At 39.2% G+C, this 19,902-nt stretch overlaps 2 protein-coding genes and 1 long non-coding RNA gene across 4 annotated transcripts in view; 1 reads left to right on the forward strand and 2 right to left on the reverse strand.

The window, feature by feature from the left end:
* The window catches only part of LOC106614963 (uncharacterized), a 136,584-nt gene that overhangs the window by 89,182 nt on the left and 27,500 nt on the right, over positions 1-19,902 (reverse strand). The gene's annotated exons all lie outside the window — the stretch shown is intronic.
* Positions 1-19,902, forward strand: part of LOC106614955 (uncharacterized) — a 46,586-nt gene that overhangs the window by 6,827 nt on the left and 19,857 nt on the right. The window contains exon 3 of the mRNA XM_070106919.1: positions 14,689-16,833. Within this exon, the coding sequence (XP_069963020.1) occupies positions 14,689-16,833 (2,145 nt within the window). The remainder of the gene's footprint in view (positions 1-14,688; positions 16,834-19,902) is intronic.
* Positions 6,668-8,817, reverse strand: Nepl7 (Neprilysin-like 7). The gene has a single exon (XM_014230863.3). It carries the CDS (start codon positions 8,757-8,759, stop codon positions 6,669-6,671), a length of 2,091 nt encoding a protein of 696 aa, XP_014086338.2. The 5' UTR covers positions 8,760-8,817; the 3' UTR covers position 6,668.

A 19,902-nucleotide genomic window follows, 5' to 3' on the forward strand; every position in this document is an offset into this window, starting at 1 on the left:
AAAATAAGCTTCTACTCCAAACGGTCATCTGCATCTCATTACCGATTGGTATCAGCACAGCTTTGGTACGAAAAGTAGTAGACTTGTGCAATATTTTAGTTGGCAGAAAATATGGAAGAGGTAAGCGTCTTTAACTGTAAAGCGTTAGCTTTGTCTAACCGTTTATTTAAGGTTTTGTATTCATGTATTTTTTTTTGTGTGCGACCGCTTTACATTTGCGTATGTAAATAAATGATCTAATGATCTACTTGGGAAACGGAAATGTGCGAGTCACATGCAAACCAGCGTCATTTTGATGTTCCGAAGATTTGATGCGGTAATAGGAAATGTTTAAGATTTATGTATAATTATGGAGTTCAATGTAAAACTATCCGACAGGTGAGCCAAAACCGAAGGGGAAAAGCAGACACACACAGCTACATATACATATATACACACGTACCAACACGCCGATAGAAAATGGACAAAAATCAGAAAGAAGCTGCTGACCACATTATGCGTAGCACGCCACCGGAAATTAAAGTAATTTCAAAAACCCAATGCTGATATCTCTGAATAAAAGAGACGCACGCACACACAAGACTAAAAGCCCAGTTGACTGACAAATATACTTACGTACTCTACTTGTACATATGTATGTGTATATTGTTTAACTGCATGTGCCATATATTAAGCGTGTAAATAGTAGTAATGCAAAATATACAAACGAATTCAAATGATCACTTTAAACGCATTCGAACCACAGCAGCAAAACTTACTGTTATTTGCGGATCTATCATGCAACAAACATGTGGAGAGTTGGAAGAGTGCACTTTTTAATTAAAACCCAAATTGTGTCCGAAAATGTGCCAATGTACTTGCGCTTCACGAGCAATTGTGATTGTATGTGTGTGTAAACAAGCCGATTTGTCTCTCAAAGTGCAAATTACATCTCATTCACAGTCCGCAATACCCACACAGGTGGGGAATGCACGAAAAGAGTACGAATATGCCCATGTTCTTGTATGTGTACATTTATGCATGTATGTATGTGTAATGGTGCATAGGCCCTTCGCATCATTTTTTATTTATTTACCGCAGCCGAGAGAAGATAAAAGAAAAGCAATTATTATAATTGCAGGCGATATGCAGGCAACTAATTGAAGCAACATCGTAAGGTAGCCGAAGTGCAATCAAAACACAATAAGAAAATCTCGATATGCACATGGACGCATCCAAAGTAGTGCTGATGTGTGTGGCAATGTGTGTGCTGGTGCATTCATGTGGACCAGAAATATCTGTGAATGCAATGCATTGTTCCGCTTAATTATCTTCAAAAATTAAAGAAATGCAACGACCGCAACACAACAACGTCATCAGCGGCACCGCAGCGCTACGGCGCAGTCGCAGACGCAATCGCTCCATCTTTAGGGGTTAATGTGAGAAAACGCACACAACCAGAACCCGAGAGACTCGGTGACTAAAGCTGTCGGCACAAGTGCACCGGCATACGCACACACACATGCGCGCATTCACTCATGAATCTATTCGCGAGTCCGTCTGCACCATCATCCTGTCACTGTCAATACGAACTCATTTGTCTTCGATGCTGCTGCTGCGCCTGCTTCTGCCACCGCCACTCACGCTGCTGCAGCGGCTGATCGCATTGTCTTCCTAATGGATCGGCGGCCAGATAGCGAGCGTTGTGCCTCAGCATGAGGCTGCGCTGCCAAATTTGAATGTCTCGCATTGATCTTCTATGCAGATGCATTGAATTTCTTTTGTGCGCGAATACAATCTTCCGCTCTGCTCATTTAGAATGCATTTACAGTTGCAGTGAAACGTCAATCAAAATCCGCTGCCACTGCACCTGAGCTGTCTTGAAATCATTTATCTTTTTCATTGCCTCTTTCCCCTTTCCCCTTTCCCATTCATCTATATCTATATCTAAAGGCAAGCCCAAGGTTTTATTGTTGTTTTTGGTTTTGAGAAATTAGATCCTAATTTGCTGCTGCATTCGATTAAGAAGGTACTCTTTGAGGTTTTCATTATTCATTTCAGCTACACAAATCTTTATTTACCCATTTACTCACTGTGGTAATTATAATTATCTGTTATATTCAGCTCATGCATTACCATACCCAATGTATTTATGTAAACAGGAAAATTTATTCGTGCGAATGTACATACATATCTATGTATGTAAAGTAATAACTTATTTTTGTCGCTAAATATAATGACTCGACGTATGTATATGAATACAAGTATATAGAACGAAATTATATAGTTACAATATTTCCGTCTATCTATATTAATAACCTGAACAAGGTACAAGGTGAACAACTCTATAAAGTATATATTTTTATATTAGTAAGAGATCAGCGTGCCGAACTGAATGTTAACCGGTTGTCTGTCCGTCTGTATATACACAAACTAGCCCCTCAGTTTTGAAGATATTGATCTGAATGTTTACACACGTCCTCTTTTCCCCAAGAAGCTGCTGATTTGGAACCACCACAATCGGACCACTTAAGCATATAGCTGTCATCATAACTGACCAATCGAAACAATATAAAGATCTTTTTATCTCATTAAGTAACCTTAATTCGACTTAAAGGTGGTTTATATCAAAGAAGGTGGCTAGAAAGTACTAGCAAACAGTTGGCCGGTTACGTTTTCTAGTTATAGATATATAGCTAAAAGAAATGTATCAGTGAAGGGTATATCAACTTGGCTGCAGTCGGCGTTACTGTTTTTTCTTCTTGTTTTATAATAAATTTAAATAATATATGTCTAGATTGTTAAGTATTTGGTTGAACTTGAACGTTCTGATGGTTCCGTTAAATGTTTAAGGGTCCACAGATCATTAATCCACTTCGAACGGTTGGTGTATTTTATCAAGAGCTTCTTCATATTAAAATATATTCACATCACTCAAAAATAAGTTTTATTATATTAGAATTATCAAGAAGCATGTTTTCGCCCGACAACATAGTGAAATTTATGTATAATTTCAAAATAAAATGGAAGTTTTTCTCTACGAGTTAAAAATATTTGTATATCTCTTTAACTGAAGAGCACGGGTGGGTATTACTAAGCACATATACATAGACCTATTTACTTGTAAAAGCACAGTTGTTTACCCATTACTCATGCACGTACATATAGCTACACAAATGGGTAATTTCAGTCTACATATATACATATTTACTTCAAATTAAGAAAATAATACTTCTGAATACGTACATATATACATTCTGGCAGGATATTGTAATTGATGCCAGAAGTTTGAGTACGCTTAGGCAATTTGGCAATCTTACCCTACCCTAATAACATGTCAGTTGATACGCTCATGCTTAATAGTGGCGCGTATACACGGGTACATATGTAAATTCTCACAAATTCATTTGGAAATGTTCAAAGGATGTACCGGAAAACTGAATTCTTCGACAGAACGCATACATTTATGAGTACTTGTTGTGAAGTTGTGTAGAACCTCAAATCAACGATCATTAATCACTTGCATGCATACTCATTTGTAGCGGAGCGGAAGACCTAAGCTCAATTGGAGCTGAAGGTAAGAGCAGCGAATACTCGTCGATCAACAAATGATCAATACAACTGACCACATGACGTATTTTCACACTTCTTCAACGCGAAATTTTAATTACATGCAACATATGTATGCGTGAGTGTTATCCTCTGTGCTCGTGAGAGTGCCACAATCATTCACACGTTAGAACGCGTTAGAGATGAGTGCGTCCAACCGTAAAGAGAATTAAAAAAAGACGAAATTATGTTTCAGCTATTTTTATGCATTTTTTCCGCTTTTATTCAAGCCATTATAAAAACTTAATGTTTTGGTGTCCAAACCTACTATATTACTATTCTCTATGCTCACTCTTAAGAATTATAAAGGACATTGTTTTAGAGACGTCGAAACGGTTACAGGAATATGTGTTGGTGACCGGTGCAAAACCGAATATTTCAGAGATCATTTGAATAAGGCCAAGAAAATGCCATAGCTTACCATATAACTGAGAAAAAGTACACGTGAAGCGTATACGTGTGTGTGTATGTAGTGTGGCTATCGCTTCGCTTGGCTTGAGCTGGACCTGCCCATAGTTGGGTTCAAATGCAAAAGCGTTAATACTCTGCTGTGAAGTTGCACAAACTTTCCCATGGGTGGGACTTTGTAATACACTTGTGATTTTTGTATATCGGAGTATGCATGTCTGCCCGTCTCCTTATGCTGATATGCTGGCATTCACCGAGTATTCATGCTTATATGCATACTGTTCACATATGTATACACATGTACGTATGTACGTGTGTTTGTATGTACATATGGGCAAGGAATGATTCGTGCGTATATGGACATATTTGGCTTTACGGCCATGCATTGGATAACTTCGCCGCTGTGCGAGCCCTGCTGTAATACACGTATGTACATTGTGCGGCTCGCTTGGCTCTAATATGTTAAACATCTTCTACCGGCCCAAAAACAAAATGCTAAATTAGATTTTTAATTAAAATAATTTCGTATGCAATTTAGATAATCGCGGGCAGGAGTGCGCGCGCGCAAGCGCAAACCCACTCACACACACACAATCTCGTCGAAATATGCCGGTATTTGTCGAAAGCGCATGCAACACTTGCTGCGTGCGATCGGCCGTTGCTGTTGTTGTTGTTGTTTTCATGAGTTTCGCTAAAATGTTTTCGCTTAGCGATCTTTGTTGTGGTAGGTGATTCAATAGTGCGGCAGTACGAGCAGGCGTAACGTCAGGGCGTTTACTAAAACAACAGCAATAGCTGCACCAGCACCAGCAGCAGCAGCTACAGCTACAGCTACAACAAAAATAATAATAATAACAAAAGCAACAACAAGCATGTCCGACCATATTTTGTGCTCAATTGCCACTGACCACGTAAATATTGCTTCCATACATCGGTTGGGAACACTACATTAACCCGGGCCACGAGATGGATGCGCAGGCGGCCGATTGAAGAAACCAAGCATGGCAGCAAGGTCAGGGGCGACGCGTTCGTGTAGGCAACAGCGAAGGAAATATTTAAATTGATCATCTCCACTTAATAAAATAAGAAAATCGGCAGCAGCAGTTGCATGCATTATGTGGTCTCATGATTCTTAAGCTTACTTTGCGTTTCTGGTGGTGCTTCTTCGCTTTTCGTTTGGCCCAACACAGTTCTGAACGATTTTCATAATTCACCATTTCATATTGCAATATTATGGCAGCTGCTGCGGCCATTACTCTGGGAAGTTCGCATCCGCGGCAGTTGGTTGCGCACACTGCTCGGACTGATTGTGCATGTGTCCATTCCCAAGCGGCCGCATGCGCGGCTTCTGCGTCTGTATCGGCGACATGGTTGCGGCTGCGCTAACGCCCATTTGTTCACCGACGATCGGAAAGATCATACAGCCTGCATGACCAGTTGGCCCTGATTCCCATGGAAGCCGCTGACCAACTCAGAGGCTGTGCATGTAATTAAGGTAACATGTTGTTGCTGGGCCACGAAGTCTACTCTACACTAAGTACAACCACGACACCACAAGGCACTAGCTGTTGGTTGTTGGCGTTCAACCTAAAGGCAGGCCAATTTCTACAAGTACGAAATTCGTTCTAATTCATTTACTCAAACTGCACTTTTTGCTAATTTATATTAAGGCAAATCTCCTCGCAATCAAGAGCACATTGATGCAGGGAAAATTAGAAACTACAACAACGTCCCGCTATGATGAGATTCGGACAAACTACCAAAATGCAAATGACTAACGAATATGCACGATGATCTTTCGTTTGAAAAGAAAGTGACCAATAAGTCAAAAAGGCACACAGATAGTGTTAAAATTAATCGGCAAGCCAAGACCGAGCAGGTAAAAATTCATCTCAACGCAGTCCTAATAAGAACTATGGCGCCGAAACGCATAAAAAGACCGTAAAATCCGTTAGTTTGGCAGATAACTTCAGCCGGTTTGCTTCCTTCTAAATCTATAAATTATTATGCGCACAGGAGTTCTTTGATATACCAAAGTAGATTTCAGGTATACTTATGTATATGCTATATAAATATATTGGGTCAGTCACTGCTCGAATAAAATTGTACTGTTAAATATTGGCTCGTATTGTCACGTATTGTTTCGTATATTTTTGAAGAGCTCTTACCTGCTGCGGAGTGACAATTAATAATGCCAAATCTTCTAACTGTTTTCATGCGTTTCTACTCAATGCCTCATGTGGCACCCTTCTCACCTGTTATGTGTGTATGTCTATGCATATACTATTAAATGTGATTTTTCTTTTATGGATTTATTGCCGCTGAGGAACCCCATTGTTCTGCGAAATTCGTTACATTCCATTACAATTAGACTCTTATAACACAAAAGCCTGTGGCACAAACGGGGTCTTTTATTACAGAAATGATGTCCGTAGACTCGCGAAAAAAGGTGCATTAGTTCTTTCATAAGATACTTTTTGATGCCATTAACATACTCAGAGACCTAATATTATGTACAAGAGAACTACCCTTTGCAGTAAAAAAAATAGTTTGAAAAATATAGCCAAACAGAGAAATCATCTTTGACAACCCAACCAAAGAAATTTCTTCAATATTATGTAAATACTTTGTTTATGTTGTTTTCTTTTGCACTTTATTCGCTCGTTGATCATTCACCAAACCACACATTTCTTTAACGGATTCATGTTCGATCCCAATCTACACTTGTACACCTCACTGAATTCCGGCATATTTTGAAGCGTTCCAATTACTCGAAACTCTTCGTAAGCATGCACGTCGGTCTTCATGCGTCGCACCTTGGAGGCGTCATCTTTGCCGGTGCACCAGGTTTGAGCAAATTTCAAAAAGTATAACTGCTTGTTGGTCAAATTCACACCGGGTATGGACTTCTTGTCCCCATCCAATTTACCGTAACTATTTAGGTAGGCGTGATACGAGATGCGCGTGCCCACGTTGTCTGCAATATTGTCACCGGATGTGAGTGTGCCATTTGTTAGCACGCCGTGGAATATATACTTGTTGTACTGAGACTCCAAGCAGCGATAGCGCTCCTTGAAATTGCGCAAGGATGCCTCGGTCCACCAGTTAAGCTTCTTGCCATCGTAATTATATTGATAGCAATAGGAATCGAAGCCGTGTGCCATCTCATGACCAATTATATTGCCAATACCGCTAAATTTGATAGATGCTGGGTATTTCAGGTGATAGAATGGCGTCTGAGAAATGCCAATGCCTATGAAGACCAAATTTAGAAAGTCCGCATAGTAGGCATTCACATCGCGCGTGGACATAAGTGGCGGTATTATCGCCTTATTTACCGAACGCATACGTACCCTTGCACGGTTCTTCTCAACCGCTTGTAAATTCGTATACCAATTGTCGCCAATCTGCACATCTTCATACACATGGTTGATGACGTCACGGTGCCGCATTTCGTCAGAGTAGCCGACAGTGATGTCCATGGCACGTAGCTTCGTCTTCGCATTTGAACGTGTTTCGTCGTCCAACCACGTGTACTTGCCCAACAGATCGTAGAAAGTTTCTTTAATGTGTTTCGCTAGCTGTAAAATATCTTCGCGCCGTTCGGCATCGTATACGTTGTCAATGAACCATGGAAGCAGTGCGTAATTAAAGTACTGACTAGTGTGCTCACGACAATTACTCTCCATTGACTTATCACTTGTTTCATACTTCCATAAATAATAGAATTTGGCTATCGTGCGCCACCTCAGATAACTCCTCAGAGTATCGAAGTCGGATTTCTGCAAAAAATTTACAAGGGGTTCTGCATCAGCGATGGTATTTTGTATTATCCAATCATTTTTCGCGCTTCCATTGAATGCTACTTCGAAGTAACGTGTCCAGTTCAACAAGTTGTCCTTGTACTTCAATTTGAATTCGCCTAAGGTGAGTTCCTCTGTTTCGTTCCTTCTGTTAGAATGCATTGTAAGATTCTTTTCAAAATCGATGACATGCTGAAATTCTTTGTTGATTTGCCGAAGTTCTTCTTCATTCTCAATTTTAAAATCTCTTGTCATATTCTTAATGTCGATGACATCTGAGTTGCCTAGCACCTTGCCCGAGGAACTCAGCAGTACGTCGAACTTACGGCTCTCTGTATCGTAGTGTATTTTAAGAGGAAGTAAAGGATACACACCATATTTAGACAAGAAGTTCATGCTGATCCAATCAAATGTTTCATTCGATTCTCGTTTTTCATTCAAATTGAAGGCAAATTCGTCCGTCTCCAAAAGCAGCTTATAGCCCTTGGACATATCCTCGCTCATTCGCATGCAAGACGCAAAAAACGCTTTCGCCTTGGACTCCGCATTATCCAGTCTCATTTCCTTCTCGGTAGCATTTTTCAAGAACTGAGTGAGCATTTGATTAACTGAAAACTGCATGGCGTTCAAAAATGTGTTATTCCGAGAACGCACCGGTACCAATTCAGCCTGTTTCCAATTACCGCACGCGTATTCGTAAAAGTCTTCGCACGGATCCACGCTTTGGTTCATGCTGGCTAACGTGAACCTGCCGAACTCTGCCAAGACCGCGTACTCATCCATTTGTGTGGGCAACTGAAAGAGCGCACTGCCCGTACTATTTAGTTTTGACTGTGTTTGATCTGAACGTTCCGTTGGAATGCTCATCGCATGCGCCAAACGCGCAGGCCAGGGCCATGGCCAATCGACGATTAGTGTAATGATCAGCAACGCCAATAGACCATGACTTTGTGATGACATTTCGAAGCTGAATGCTGCTTTGAATATTTGCTGCTGAGCAATGTTCTGTTCTGTTCCGTAATATATGTATTCACAAAGTGCTCACTCGCAACTATGACGCTTCTGCACACCACGAAAGCTTAAGTACTTCTAAGCCACCACTCCAGCTTGCGCTTTTGGTTTATATGGATTTTCGCCCAACTGATTTCTATCGGCTCATCAGCTAAAATCATTGTTGTTGGCAGTCGGTTGGCCCAAATTCGTATAGAAATAGAATTTATGAAAGTAAGCAAGTGCGCACTTTTATATTTTTCTATGCTATATGTTATGTCGGCTTGACTATTCTACCTGAAAATATACATATGTGAATCTACTCGCGGCTGTCCGTATGTCTCTATGTAGCCATAAATGTGAGACGAGTTTGCAATTAAGTTTATAATGCGCGGCCCACCACAAAATGCTCATTATGGCCTATTTTTCATTACCTAATATTTATATGATTATTTGTATGCATCTACATACCTACATACACATATCTGTGGTGAGACTGAGGAGACCTCATATATTATTTTGAGACATTGATAATCAGCTCACCACAAGTTTGGTTCTTCCCAAATCTTATGCCTTCACTACCTTTGCAATGTTACTTTCCGAATTACTTTTACACTAGGGTTGTCCTCGGCATCGAAATTCGCATTACCAGCGACTTAAACTCTCTTTAAAAGCTCTGCAAACACAAAGCCGAAATGTGTCCCAATAATACTAAAAATTGCAAGTCTTATCTGATAAGCCATTTCCGAATTGCGTATATTAAACTAGTTAAAATTGGTATTTAATCGCTATAAGCGGGTAACAGTTGCCGACGAGCTTTTTTACATTATGTTTTGGGGGGGTATTTCATTTGGAGAAACATTGAATTTGCGTATTGAAAGTGATTATGAAATTCTATCTATGATCGCGTGTGCATCGTCGTAATTCTTCACACTTCTTTGCAATTTGTGGAAATAATTCATATAACAGCATATCCAATATCCAAACAAAGTAGTCTTATACTTGGCCGTTCAGCGGAACTTTTTATAGATTAAAGGGTTTTTTTGAAGGGGTAATGGATAATTAAAAATAATACCTTAGCTAGGTGTTTTTATAACTGTATCTTCTTTTAGTGGGACGCTTGCTGATATCGTAAGGCAAAATGCCATACCTATATTGCTCGGAAAATATCTATGCGTATCTTACTAGATTGAAGCGCTACCGGTAGACTAATAGATTCTTGTACCAAATTCAAGCATAACAGAAATACCTCCAGTTGTTTAATAATACCCGTAGAGAGGTAACCACTACTAGGCAAACACTTTTTTATCATTTAAAATTTGTCTTAATTGTGCATACTTGTATGTATGTACGATTGGTGCTTTGAAACTTTGCTCATTTCTTCTTGCTAATTTCAGCTAATAAAAGCACATAGTTAATTAAATTGAGGTGACGGCGTCTTGCACACACAACCATAAATACATTTTATGCTCGTTTGATTGATGCCACTCAAGTAATAAATACAAAACTCATCTCACACACACACACATGTATGCTCATATGCCGCTAAGATTTCGACATGCAAATGACTTGTTAAGGGAGTGTTCTTGCTATCCCAGATGTCTTCGGCTCTTACGGCCATCTCACCGGGTGTTGAGTCAAAGAACCGTTTGGCAATTAACCTAAATTCTACCGTTGTTTGTATGTTTGTGTGCATTAATTCACTTTCCTTTGCGTACACAGCAGCACTACAAATAGACTCGCATTTGGGCATGCGTGACTTTCTGCGCCATTAACTGACCCATTTTGAGATATGCAAATATCTTGCTGTAATTCGATCTGTCATCTGCGTAAATAACCAGAAACGCTGAGTAAATGCTTCGTAATTCATTTGCCGAAGATGAATCTGCGGCTGCGTTAAATTAAAAAAGAACCAGCACACATTTTAAAATTTTTATTCAATTTCGAGAAAGTCAAGAAAACGTTTTCGATTTCTATTTAAACCATCAAAGTATAACTGTATATTTATATACATCAATAAATTCTTCAAATAATATTCCATTCGCTTTATTCGCGGGCCTTGACTTATTCAAGAAACGCGCCAATTACAATCTTGCCTCGAGTATTTGGATGTGCTAGCAAATGGTCTAATTTTAAGAAACATTTGTCATATTTAATTGAAATGACTTTGCTCAATAAAAAAGTATGCAATTACTTTATTCGTGTGTGTGTAAAAATCTATAGTTTGTAAAATGAAAAATTGTTGTTTTTTAAGAAACAATCGGTTAGAATAAAGAGAGAGGGTCAATGAATGCGTGTATGTCCCGAAGTTTTAAGCCGTTAGCAGCTGCATTCGAACAATGGCAACCCTGTCAATCGCTGACGCGTCTGGTGCGTGGTGTTGGAGCTGTGCAGGCAAATAATGATCCACGCAAATAACTCTACGCCATAGGTACATACCTACTAGTATATGTACAATAAGTCTGTACGGGCATATGAATATATTCGTACGTTACACATATCCTTTTGACGGGCACTCAACTATGAAGTCGGAATTGCATCGCACCACAAACTGAGCCAATAGACGCAAGCGATTGCAATTGTTGAAACTTAAATTAAATCCTTTTTCAGGCTCAATTTGTTTCATCCACAAGAAATCTATTTGGTTTCGCAAAATCCCGTCACACCATTCTACACAACGACAATGTAAAACACACACACTGCTATGCCGCACAGTTGCCACCGCAAACGTGAATTAAAAAATCCTTTTCCTCAAATTTACTCTTAAAAAGCGATGCACCTTTCTGAAACCGCCACTGCGGGCATATCCTTTTACTTTTACGCGCACTTTCCTTTTGTTGCGAACGACAAAGAGGCGAAAAGAGCCTTAACGCAAGCTGTACCAACCAAGTAAAAAGGGAAGAATGTAACGAATGATGTCAAAGTAAGACATTTGAATTTGCTTTTTGAAGCGTTCATCTTTCTTAAATATTGACAACTGACTTTTTTGTTACTTTCTGATTAAGATTTACTCATACCAGCTTCAAAATGATTGACATATACACAAACAAGTATGTATGTATGTAATAGACTTATGCTTCCCTCTAAAACATGTAACGACTTCAAAAAAGAGAAATTAAGTTTGCCATTTTTACTATAGATTCGCAATTATATGTAGCTGAAAACGTCTATGAAATTATGAATAAATAAATATTTACAATGCATTAATATAAGTATGCTTTGAAATAATTTAAACTACTTTCGTCTTACTATTTGAAAATGTATTATTAAAATTCTCTTTTGTTGTCTTAATTTGCATAAGTTTAAAGAAGGTCTGTAAAATAGCATATGATTATTCAAATCAAAAATTTATTTTAGTAGCATGTCGCTTTCCAGTCATGAGCCAGCCAGCAAAGAGCAACTGCTTCCCCATTTTTATTTCTGCTCCTTTTTATATCAGAGAAATTGTGGAGCCTATGTTGCGATTTGCTAAGCGTCGATGTTTCTTATATGCATTGACTATGACTTAGAGAGGTTGCAGAAGTTTTAAGACTTAGTTTTAAAGCGAATATTTCGGGATCATGACAACTTCTTCATGCCAAACCGGAGGTTTTGCTGCACCTCGGTGGCTACCGTGCGTTTGAGTGCTGATTTCGAAGAGAAAGTTGTATATGTATATGTGAAATAGTTCATGCTATATACTCGTAGAACTATTTATAGTTTGTTGTGTGCATGATTTAAGACAAAGGTGTTGCGATTCGCAATTATCGTGCAACTGAAACGCGTGGTTCATCTCGAGTTGCTATCGAATTGCCATCGAATTTTCATTTCATAGCATTGTTTGCCTTTACGAGAATTCCTGCACATGAAAAATTGCTTAGCGCGCGTGGCATGCACACATATGAACGACAATGTGCGTGTGTATGTTCGTGCATTATGTCAACGCTTGTGTCTAATGTCAATCCCTTCGTCACAAAAGCACCTTTGCTTTCGTTTGATCTCATTTGCTGGCAAAAGCATCTGCCGCCGCTTCCTTTCCCTTTTACCATCATTACAACAACAACAGGGGCGCATCTTAACAACATTGCCACGCGTCTACGTTTGGCTTCCTGTGCGGCGACACTTCTCTCGCGCACTCCACACACATACCTACCACTCCGTGGTGTTTTTTATGCTTCACAACCCTTTCACTTTTTAACAAATTGCTCGAACATCTCTTTCTCTCTGCTGCCTTCTGCTACCATCTTACGTCTGCTGCTTGTCGCCTGGCCTGTGCCATATGTCTTGTGGCTTATGTTTTCCCTGTGAAGGAGTTAAACGTTTTCTTATTTGAGCGTTCAATTTTCACACGCGTGTCAAACGCCTGTCCGTATCCGATTGCGCTGCAGCTCCAGCTTCGTCTTCGGCGAATGCGTGCCTTGGATTGCCACCTTTAAAGGGGTGTCAGCACTCAGCGAAGGGTGTTAATGTTTCCTAATACTTCCGTAATGTTATGCTTAATCATATAATCATATAATGCGCCGGTTGATATGAGTAGTTGGAACGTTTGAGTGCGTTTTTATGCATTTATGTACATGTGAAGACCCAGAAACTTTTCAACACACATTTGTAAGACATGTAATATTTATTTATGGAGTGCTGCACTTTGAGAAGTGATTTATCATTAGTCGTTAAATTAACCTAATGATTATGAAATATATTATACTTGTGGAACGATATTTCATAAGCGTGGATTGCCAATGACCATATTTGTAAGTGTAATATACATTTAGATGGTGGACGTAAGTATACATACCAAACTTCTTTCCATTTTAAACTCCTCAGAGCAATACGAAAAAGTAATCGGGTGATCAATAATTATGCATATTTCGCTCAAACTTGGGCTACCCTGGGTTTTTTAGATTTTTTGTTACAGAAACAGTATCCAGAAGCTTTTTACACATCGTCTTAACCTAAATGTAACACAAAAGATGTTACAAATTATTTGAGTCGCGTCTTATAATCACTCAATTTAGATTGCTAGTTGCTCTTCCTTTATATGGCTGCAAAGACTCATTTTACATGATATCTTTTCACTTTTTAGAAGGGCTCTGCGGGTTGTTGGTGCTCCTCCAGCTAGTATTTCCACTATTTCATAATGTAACCACCACTTATTAGATCAGTATGGGAAAAGAAGGCTTCGTATAACTCATTCGGTCATTAACGAACGTATACAAGATATATACACTCTTACGCAGTAAAAGTATTTGAAACCATATGTTTACCTATAGTTCGACTTTTGCAACTCGCTTACAAGGCACTATATTTACCAGATTGTTATTTGATGAATTAATCACTGTCAGAAAGTGGGATGATGGTGTAAAATTAACGGCAAAAACATAACGATAATTCGATGATGTTGTCATTTTCGCCTTAGTCATAATTCATCGCATTTATATCGCTCATGCTTATATGGATGTACGTATGTATGTGTTTTGTGAGCAGAAAATCAGAAAAGAGTTAATCATGAAAGATGCGACTATGTGCATAAGTATGTGTATGTAGGCAAAAAGGGTTGTGAAATATTAACAATAAATATGTTTTTGGGCACAAATTGTATGAAAACCCAAAAAAGGCAGCCCCATTAGGGTGAATTCTCATTACTTTTCGAGAAGTGTATGTATGTGCGTACCTAAATGGTTATGGCAAGTGGCAGTGGCATTAATGTGCTACATTATGGATTCACTGATAGGCGTTTACATTCATTCAATAACATGTCTATATGAATATATGTATGATCACAATTATACACATATGTATTAAAAAAGCAATTGATCACTAATGTCAATGCAAACTTGCGAATTAGTCGCCATACTGGATATATACATATGTACATATTAAGTTGCGTATTAAAGGAAATAATTTTGTTATTCATTTCCAGAGACGGCGACATTGAAAGTTAACGGCGAATCGACGGGGCTTTTTATTCACTGCCCCTGGCATTTACCACCACTCAGCCTAAACTCAAACTCACGGACACTAACGCCAACGCCAACAACAACTTCATTCGCCGTTGCTGCAATAAATGCAATAGACAATCAAAATATATATTATAACGGTATTTACCCGTTACCCCTACCAGGACAACTGTTAGCCGATGTCACGAAAGGTTTAGAAAACACACTTCCCCAAACCGAGCTACCGCCATTCCAGTTGGATCATTTGGAGTATGTTAAATCAATTAACTCTACATTGTTGGCGCAAATCGAGGAAAATAGCTCCTTGAGTACTCAACTGCCAATTAACAAGCTTCCGAGTTTATTTGGCAGCTTATATAATAAATCAAATGGTAATTATATAAGTAAGGGGTTGCATAATAAACTGTTTCAGCGACAGACTGCAGAGGCAAGTGAAATCATTTCAGAAGCTGAAGAGTCCCCAACGCTTCAACAGGTGTTTGAAACTGTAAGGTCCAATCGACTGACAACATTGTCTATACCGCATGTTCGTCTACCATCCGGTGAACGCCTAAATGACGCCCTTATCCCAATGACCCCCTCCCCCCACACAGTATCAGAGCACACGAAAAAAGTTAACGGCAAGGTTTCCCTAACTGGTCTTCACAATATTCAGATCCAAACGCCGCCATCTTCTTCCCCACAGCAAATGGCCGAACTATTTCTGCAACCATCACTGTTACCTCCACGCATGCTTCAGTTTTCACAAACGCCGCCAGTTGCGACTAACTTAAGGGTACCCAAAGTGGGGCAGCCATATCATGATAATTATCAAAATCAATATGGAAACCAAATGACTCACAATACTGACACCTTGGTCTCGGCCGCCGAATCTCTGCAATTATATAGATCCATATCAGAACACCAATCACCTCTGAACGAAGTTGTGCTGCAAACCAAGAGTGCAATGACAGGTCCTTTCCTATTTAGAAATAACCCAACCACAGCCAACTCAGTAACAGTGGCGGCTTCAACAAATATATCAGCGGTAGCGGGAAGTTTCAGAACAGCATCAATGGAAATGAAAGCACAACCAACAACAAAGGGAACATTAATTAATACGCTTCAGCCTTCATATATCTCCCTACCTCACACATCATCAACAACTCCTATGTTCGCGCACCGGAAGCCACCAACTCCACCACCCCATTCCCTTAAATACTACAAAGATTGGAAAGCTGAAGAAACTTCATCTCACGTGACGTCTACATCGGCGCTGCCGTCATACGTTAGAAAGTCATTAACCCAGAATGCCAACAACACTCATGGTGCCGCGTCTAACGACCAAACGGCGAGACTTTCTCAACTAACGAATACCCACAAACACACCCACACCCAGGACCACATTCACAATAAAATCAAAAGCAAGCAGAAACAAACCCAAAAACCAAAACAAAGACAAAAATCGAAACAAAAACAATCAGACTATGAACAGGAGCGCGTAACTTACACATCCTTAGGTTACACTAGCAATGGAGAGCAATTGTTCGTGCGGCATTTTCACGAGAGAGATCGTCTCATACGAGAGCATCAATTAAAGCATCGCATATGCAACACCTTCAGTGCTAACAACGACAATTTTGATGGTGATGGACGCGGTCGGCAAACAACTACACAACACGAAGAGACGACAGCATGTCTGGGGTCACCCGGAATTCGTGAAAGCCATGAAAGCGTCGCGGTAGCCACAACAAAGACCACGTCAGCATTTGTATGTGTGCCCAATTCGACTGTTGCTGGTGATGCTGCGAATGGCATTGCCTTTGTTAATAACGCTCGCACTAATTCTAATTGGCATGGTGTCTGCCATAGTGTTGATGACATTGTGCCGCAAGTGGATCAAGACCAAACCGAGCGGGCGACAGGGACAGCGGCAGTGGGTGCACTGGCTGGCGTTCGTATCGACGACACTGAGGCTGCGAGGGATGATTTGGCGCAATTCGAGGAAATGACGACACGAGACAATGTAGAAATCTCAACGGCCACAGACACGTCCTTCAAAGTCATGGATAAATGCGCGCCCAACACGAAAGTGACAAAAGAAAGAAGTGCGAATGTTCCAATAGCAGGTGAGTAGCGATGAACGAACAAATTAATACAAAATGTAACACGAGCCGATTAATAAAGTGAACGAATTTTTTTTTGGGGGGCACGCGTTTGTTACTATGCATAAATGCATTTACACGAGTGCCACAACTGCAAAATGTGCAATCCAGCTTTTTTTATATGTAAGTGTGGATTGATCCGGGCTTATTTAGGGGTTTCAATTGGTGGGCGTCAATTAGAACAGACATGTAGACGTGTATCCTTTCATTATTGAGAAATATCAACAAAGTTTGAGAGTCCCAAATGGTAATTCGTAATTTTCATTAGCTTTTCAAAGGCTTTATTAGCAACTTTTGCATTTGTGTGTTTGATATATAAGTAATGCCTTAATGTTCTCATTCATTCATATTTTTCGAACAACGAACGCAAATCGGGCAGATTTAAATTGGTTTACTCGGTCCACTTGCGTCAAGAGATTTCACTCCGCTTTTCTACTTAGACAACATGTTCAAATTTTCAGAAAAACACAAGAACACTTGTCTGCTAACCCCAGTTGTGAGGTGTGCGGCAGCACAAAGGCTTCGCACACGCTCCGTTGTGTGAGTGTGTGTGTTCTTTCGAGGCTAATCAAACTCCATTACATGTGAAAAATATGAATTTACACCGTGCATAAACAACATGCGTAAACAATTTCAAGCATTTTAATGCCCCTCAGCCATTTTTACCTAATGGAATTTAAAACCACTTTGGTTGCGGGTACCCCAAAATATTTTATTGAGTAATAACATGAAAAAATGCACTCACCACCCGCCTGCAGTGTTTATCTACGCCCAAAGTGAGTACTGTAACCTTTGACATGGCCCGACTTTAAAGTTCCAAGAGCACCACACCAACACATGCCTATGTCAATATGGCACACACATATTGTATGTGTATGTGTGCATATATGAGCAAGTAAATTCATGGCATTTGACAGCAGCGTCATGGCGATGGCAAGCAAGCCCCCCTACCCCCTCGTAAGGCTTCAAGTTTCGAATACTCGCATTGGTGAGATTTACGAGGCACGGGCGTACATGATGGTGGTCACCCACCAGCACATTCGCAAGTGGAGCGTTGCCGAGAGGGCAACAACGTTTTACGACGCACTGAAGGTCTGTGAATGTGAGTGTAAGTTTTTGAAACTCGGGGGAGGTTGCTTTGTTAATAGGACAAAGGTGGCGGTAAAAATCTAAATCCAATAAAATCACTTTAAAAGGTATAAAGAATGAAATCATAAATTCCACCCATAAGTAAATGTGCAAAAATTGGATTTATTCACATGTCTTTGTGATACGCTTGATTTTCGAATCATCATGAGGAGTTTGCATGTAGAAACAGAAAAGAAAGAAAAAAAAACCAAATGAAAACTTTGGAAAACAAGGACTTTACTTTTAAGATGTGTTCTAATACAGTCACATATATACAAATGTATGTATATATATGTTTATTTTATACAGGGGCACATTTTTCGAATATTTCGTACTTTTTTACATCTTTACTTAATTGCATTGCTTCTGACATACATACGTATAAATTGTGTAACATCATCTCATTAATAAAATCATATTCAAACTGTTCTATTTCAAATAATAATTATTATAGGAGTTCCCCAAGGTGCAGGTAAAACTAATTTGTCAATGCAATATATAAAACATGTCTCTATGACAAAACTATTTATTACATTAATATTATTAAGTTAAATCAAGTTTTGTCTACTACGCAGACCTTCTATATCAGTTCAAGACCCAAATGAAAATAATGGCAAAGCAAAAGCTTCTATAATCCAATCCGTTTGGACTCATCATAAATCCTCATAAGACACTCATTTCTCTATACATACACCCCAAATACAAGAAGAAGCTCGTTCATGTACGAGTATCTAGTAGCAAAGGTTATAATTATATATTTGATAGCTTATGAAGCAATCGTTACGGCGCACTATTTTCCTATAAAATTGTTTTCAGCCAAATGGCATATTTCTCATAGTTTTAATTGAAAAAAACACATTAAAGGGTATGAAGTCGCGCATTTTTCAATAGCCACAGCAACGTGTGAGAAAACATTTAGAAAAATACGTTAAATTTAGCAAAATTGCACAATGTTTAACTATGTGCCTGGAGCCGTAGTCATAGACCGTTTTCAGTGACAGCTGAGCTCGTCAAACATTTTACCTACTGTAGTACCGCTTTCTCCGCTCAAAATTGCGATGGGATTTTTTCACTATTTTCATTATTATTTATTTCTTTTTTCTGTGACGCATTTTTTTTATATTTTTCCACAAAAAAAAAATATCTGCATCAAATGTCGCAAGTTTTTCAGAAAAAACTGTAAATTTAAAGTGTAGGGTTTTGGTACCGCTCATTTTTTACCTCCACTAACGAATGTGTGGTAGTTTGTTGTTATTGTACAATATTCTCTTGGCGCAGTTACGGCATTCGACTTGCTGTTTTTTAAGGGTGAAAACAACCCTCTGCTTTGTAACCCTGTATAAGCCGTCGATGATCTTGCGTAATCTTTGCTATGTTTGTCTCCTCGGCTATTGTTCTCCCTTCGTGCACGATCGCTGATTGCATTAGAATTTTCGATTTTTACCCTTGAATTTGCTTTAAAAAATTCCTGAATATTGAATACGCAAAAAGAAGAAATCAAAAGAAAAAAACTAAAAAACAACAAAACAACAAAAAAACATATAATAATAATAAGACGGAACGGGGAGAGCCATTAGTCGGTTTCGAAATACTCCTGATTGTATAGCAGAGAAATCAATAAATGGTAATAAATAATCAATTCAGTATGCCAAGTTGTGAAAAGAGGAAGTTAAGGGCTTTAATTTGGGATTAAATCTCTTTTTTGCGCTCTCACCAAAATACCATGTTTCCGTTACGTTTATTCGTGTATTTCTTCAAACAAAACAAAGAATAGTGTTTTCTGTAGTTTCGCCAGTTTTTGCGGGTAAATCAAAAATACGCAAGGGTTTCATATCGAATATACTCTTTTCACAATTGCACATGTTTACTAATCTTCAAGGAACACACTACTAGTATATAGGTATT

Source organism: Bactrocera oleae, chromosome 3 (assembly GCF_042242935.1).
Source record: "Bactrocera oleae isolate idBacOlea1 chromosome 3, idBacOlea1, whole genome shotgun sequence".
Taxonomy (NCBI): domain Eukaryota; kingdom Metazoa; phylum Arthropoda; class Insecta; order Diptera; family Tephritidae; genus Bactrocera; species Bactrocera oleae.

Bases quoted from the DNA above. Each gene is read 5' to 3' on its own strand.
- Nepl7 (XM_014230863.3), bottom strand. From the start codon at position 8,759: ATGTCATCACAAAGTCATGGTCTATTGGCGTTGCTGATCATTACACTA.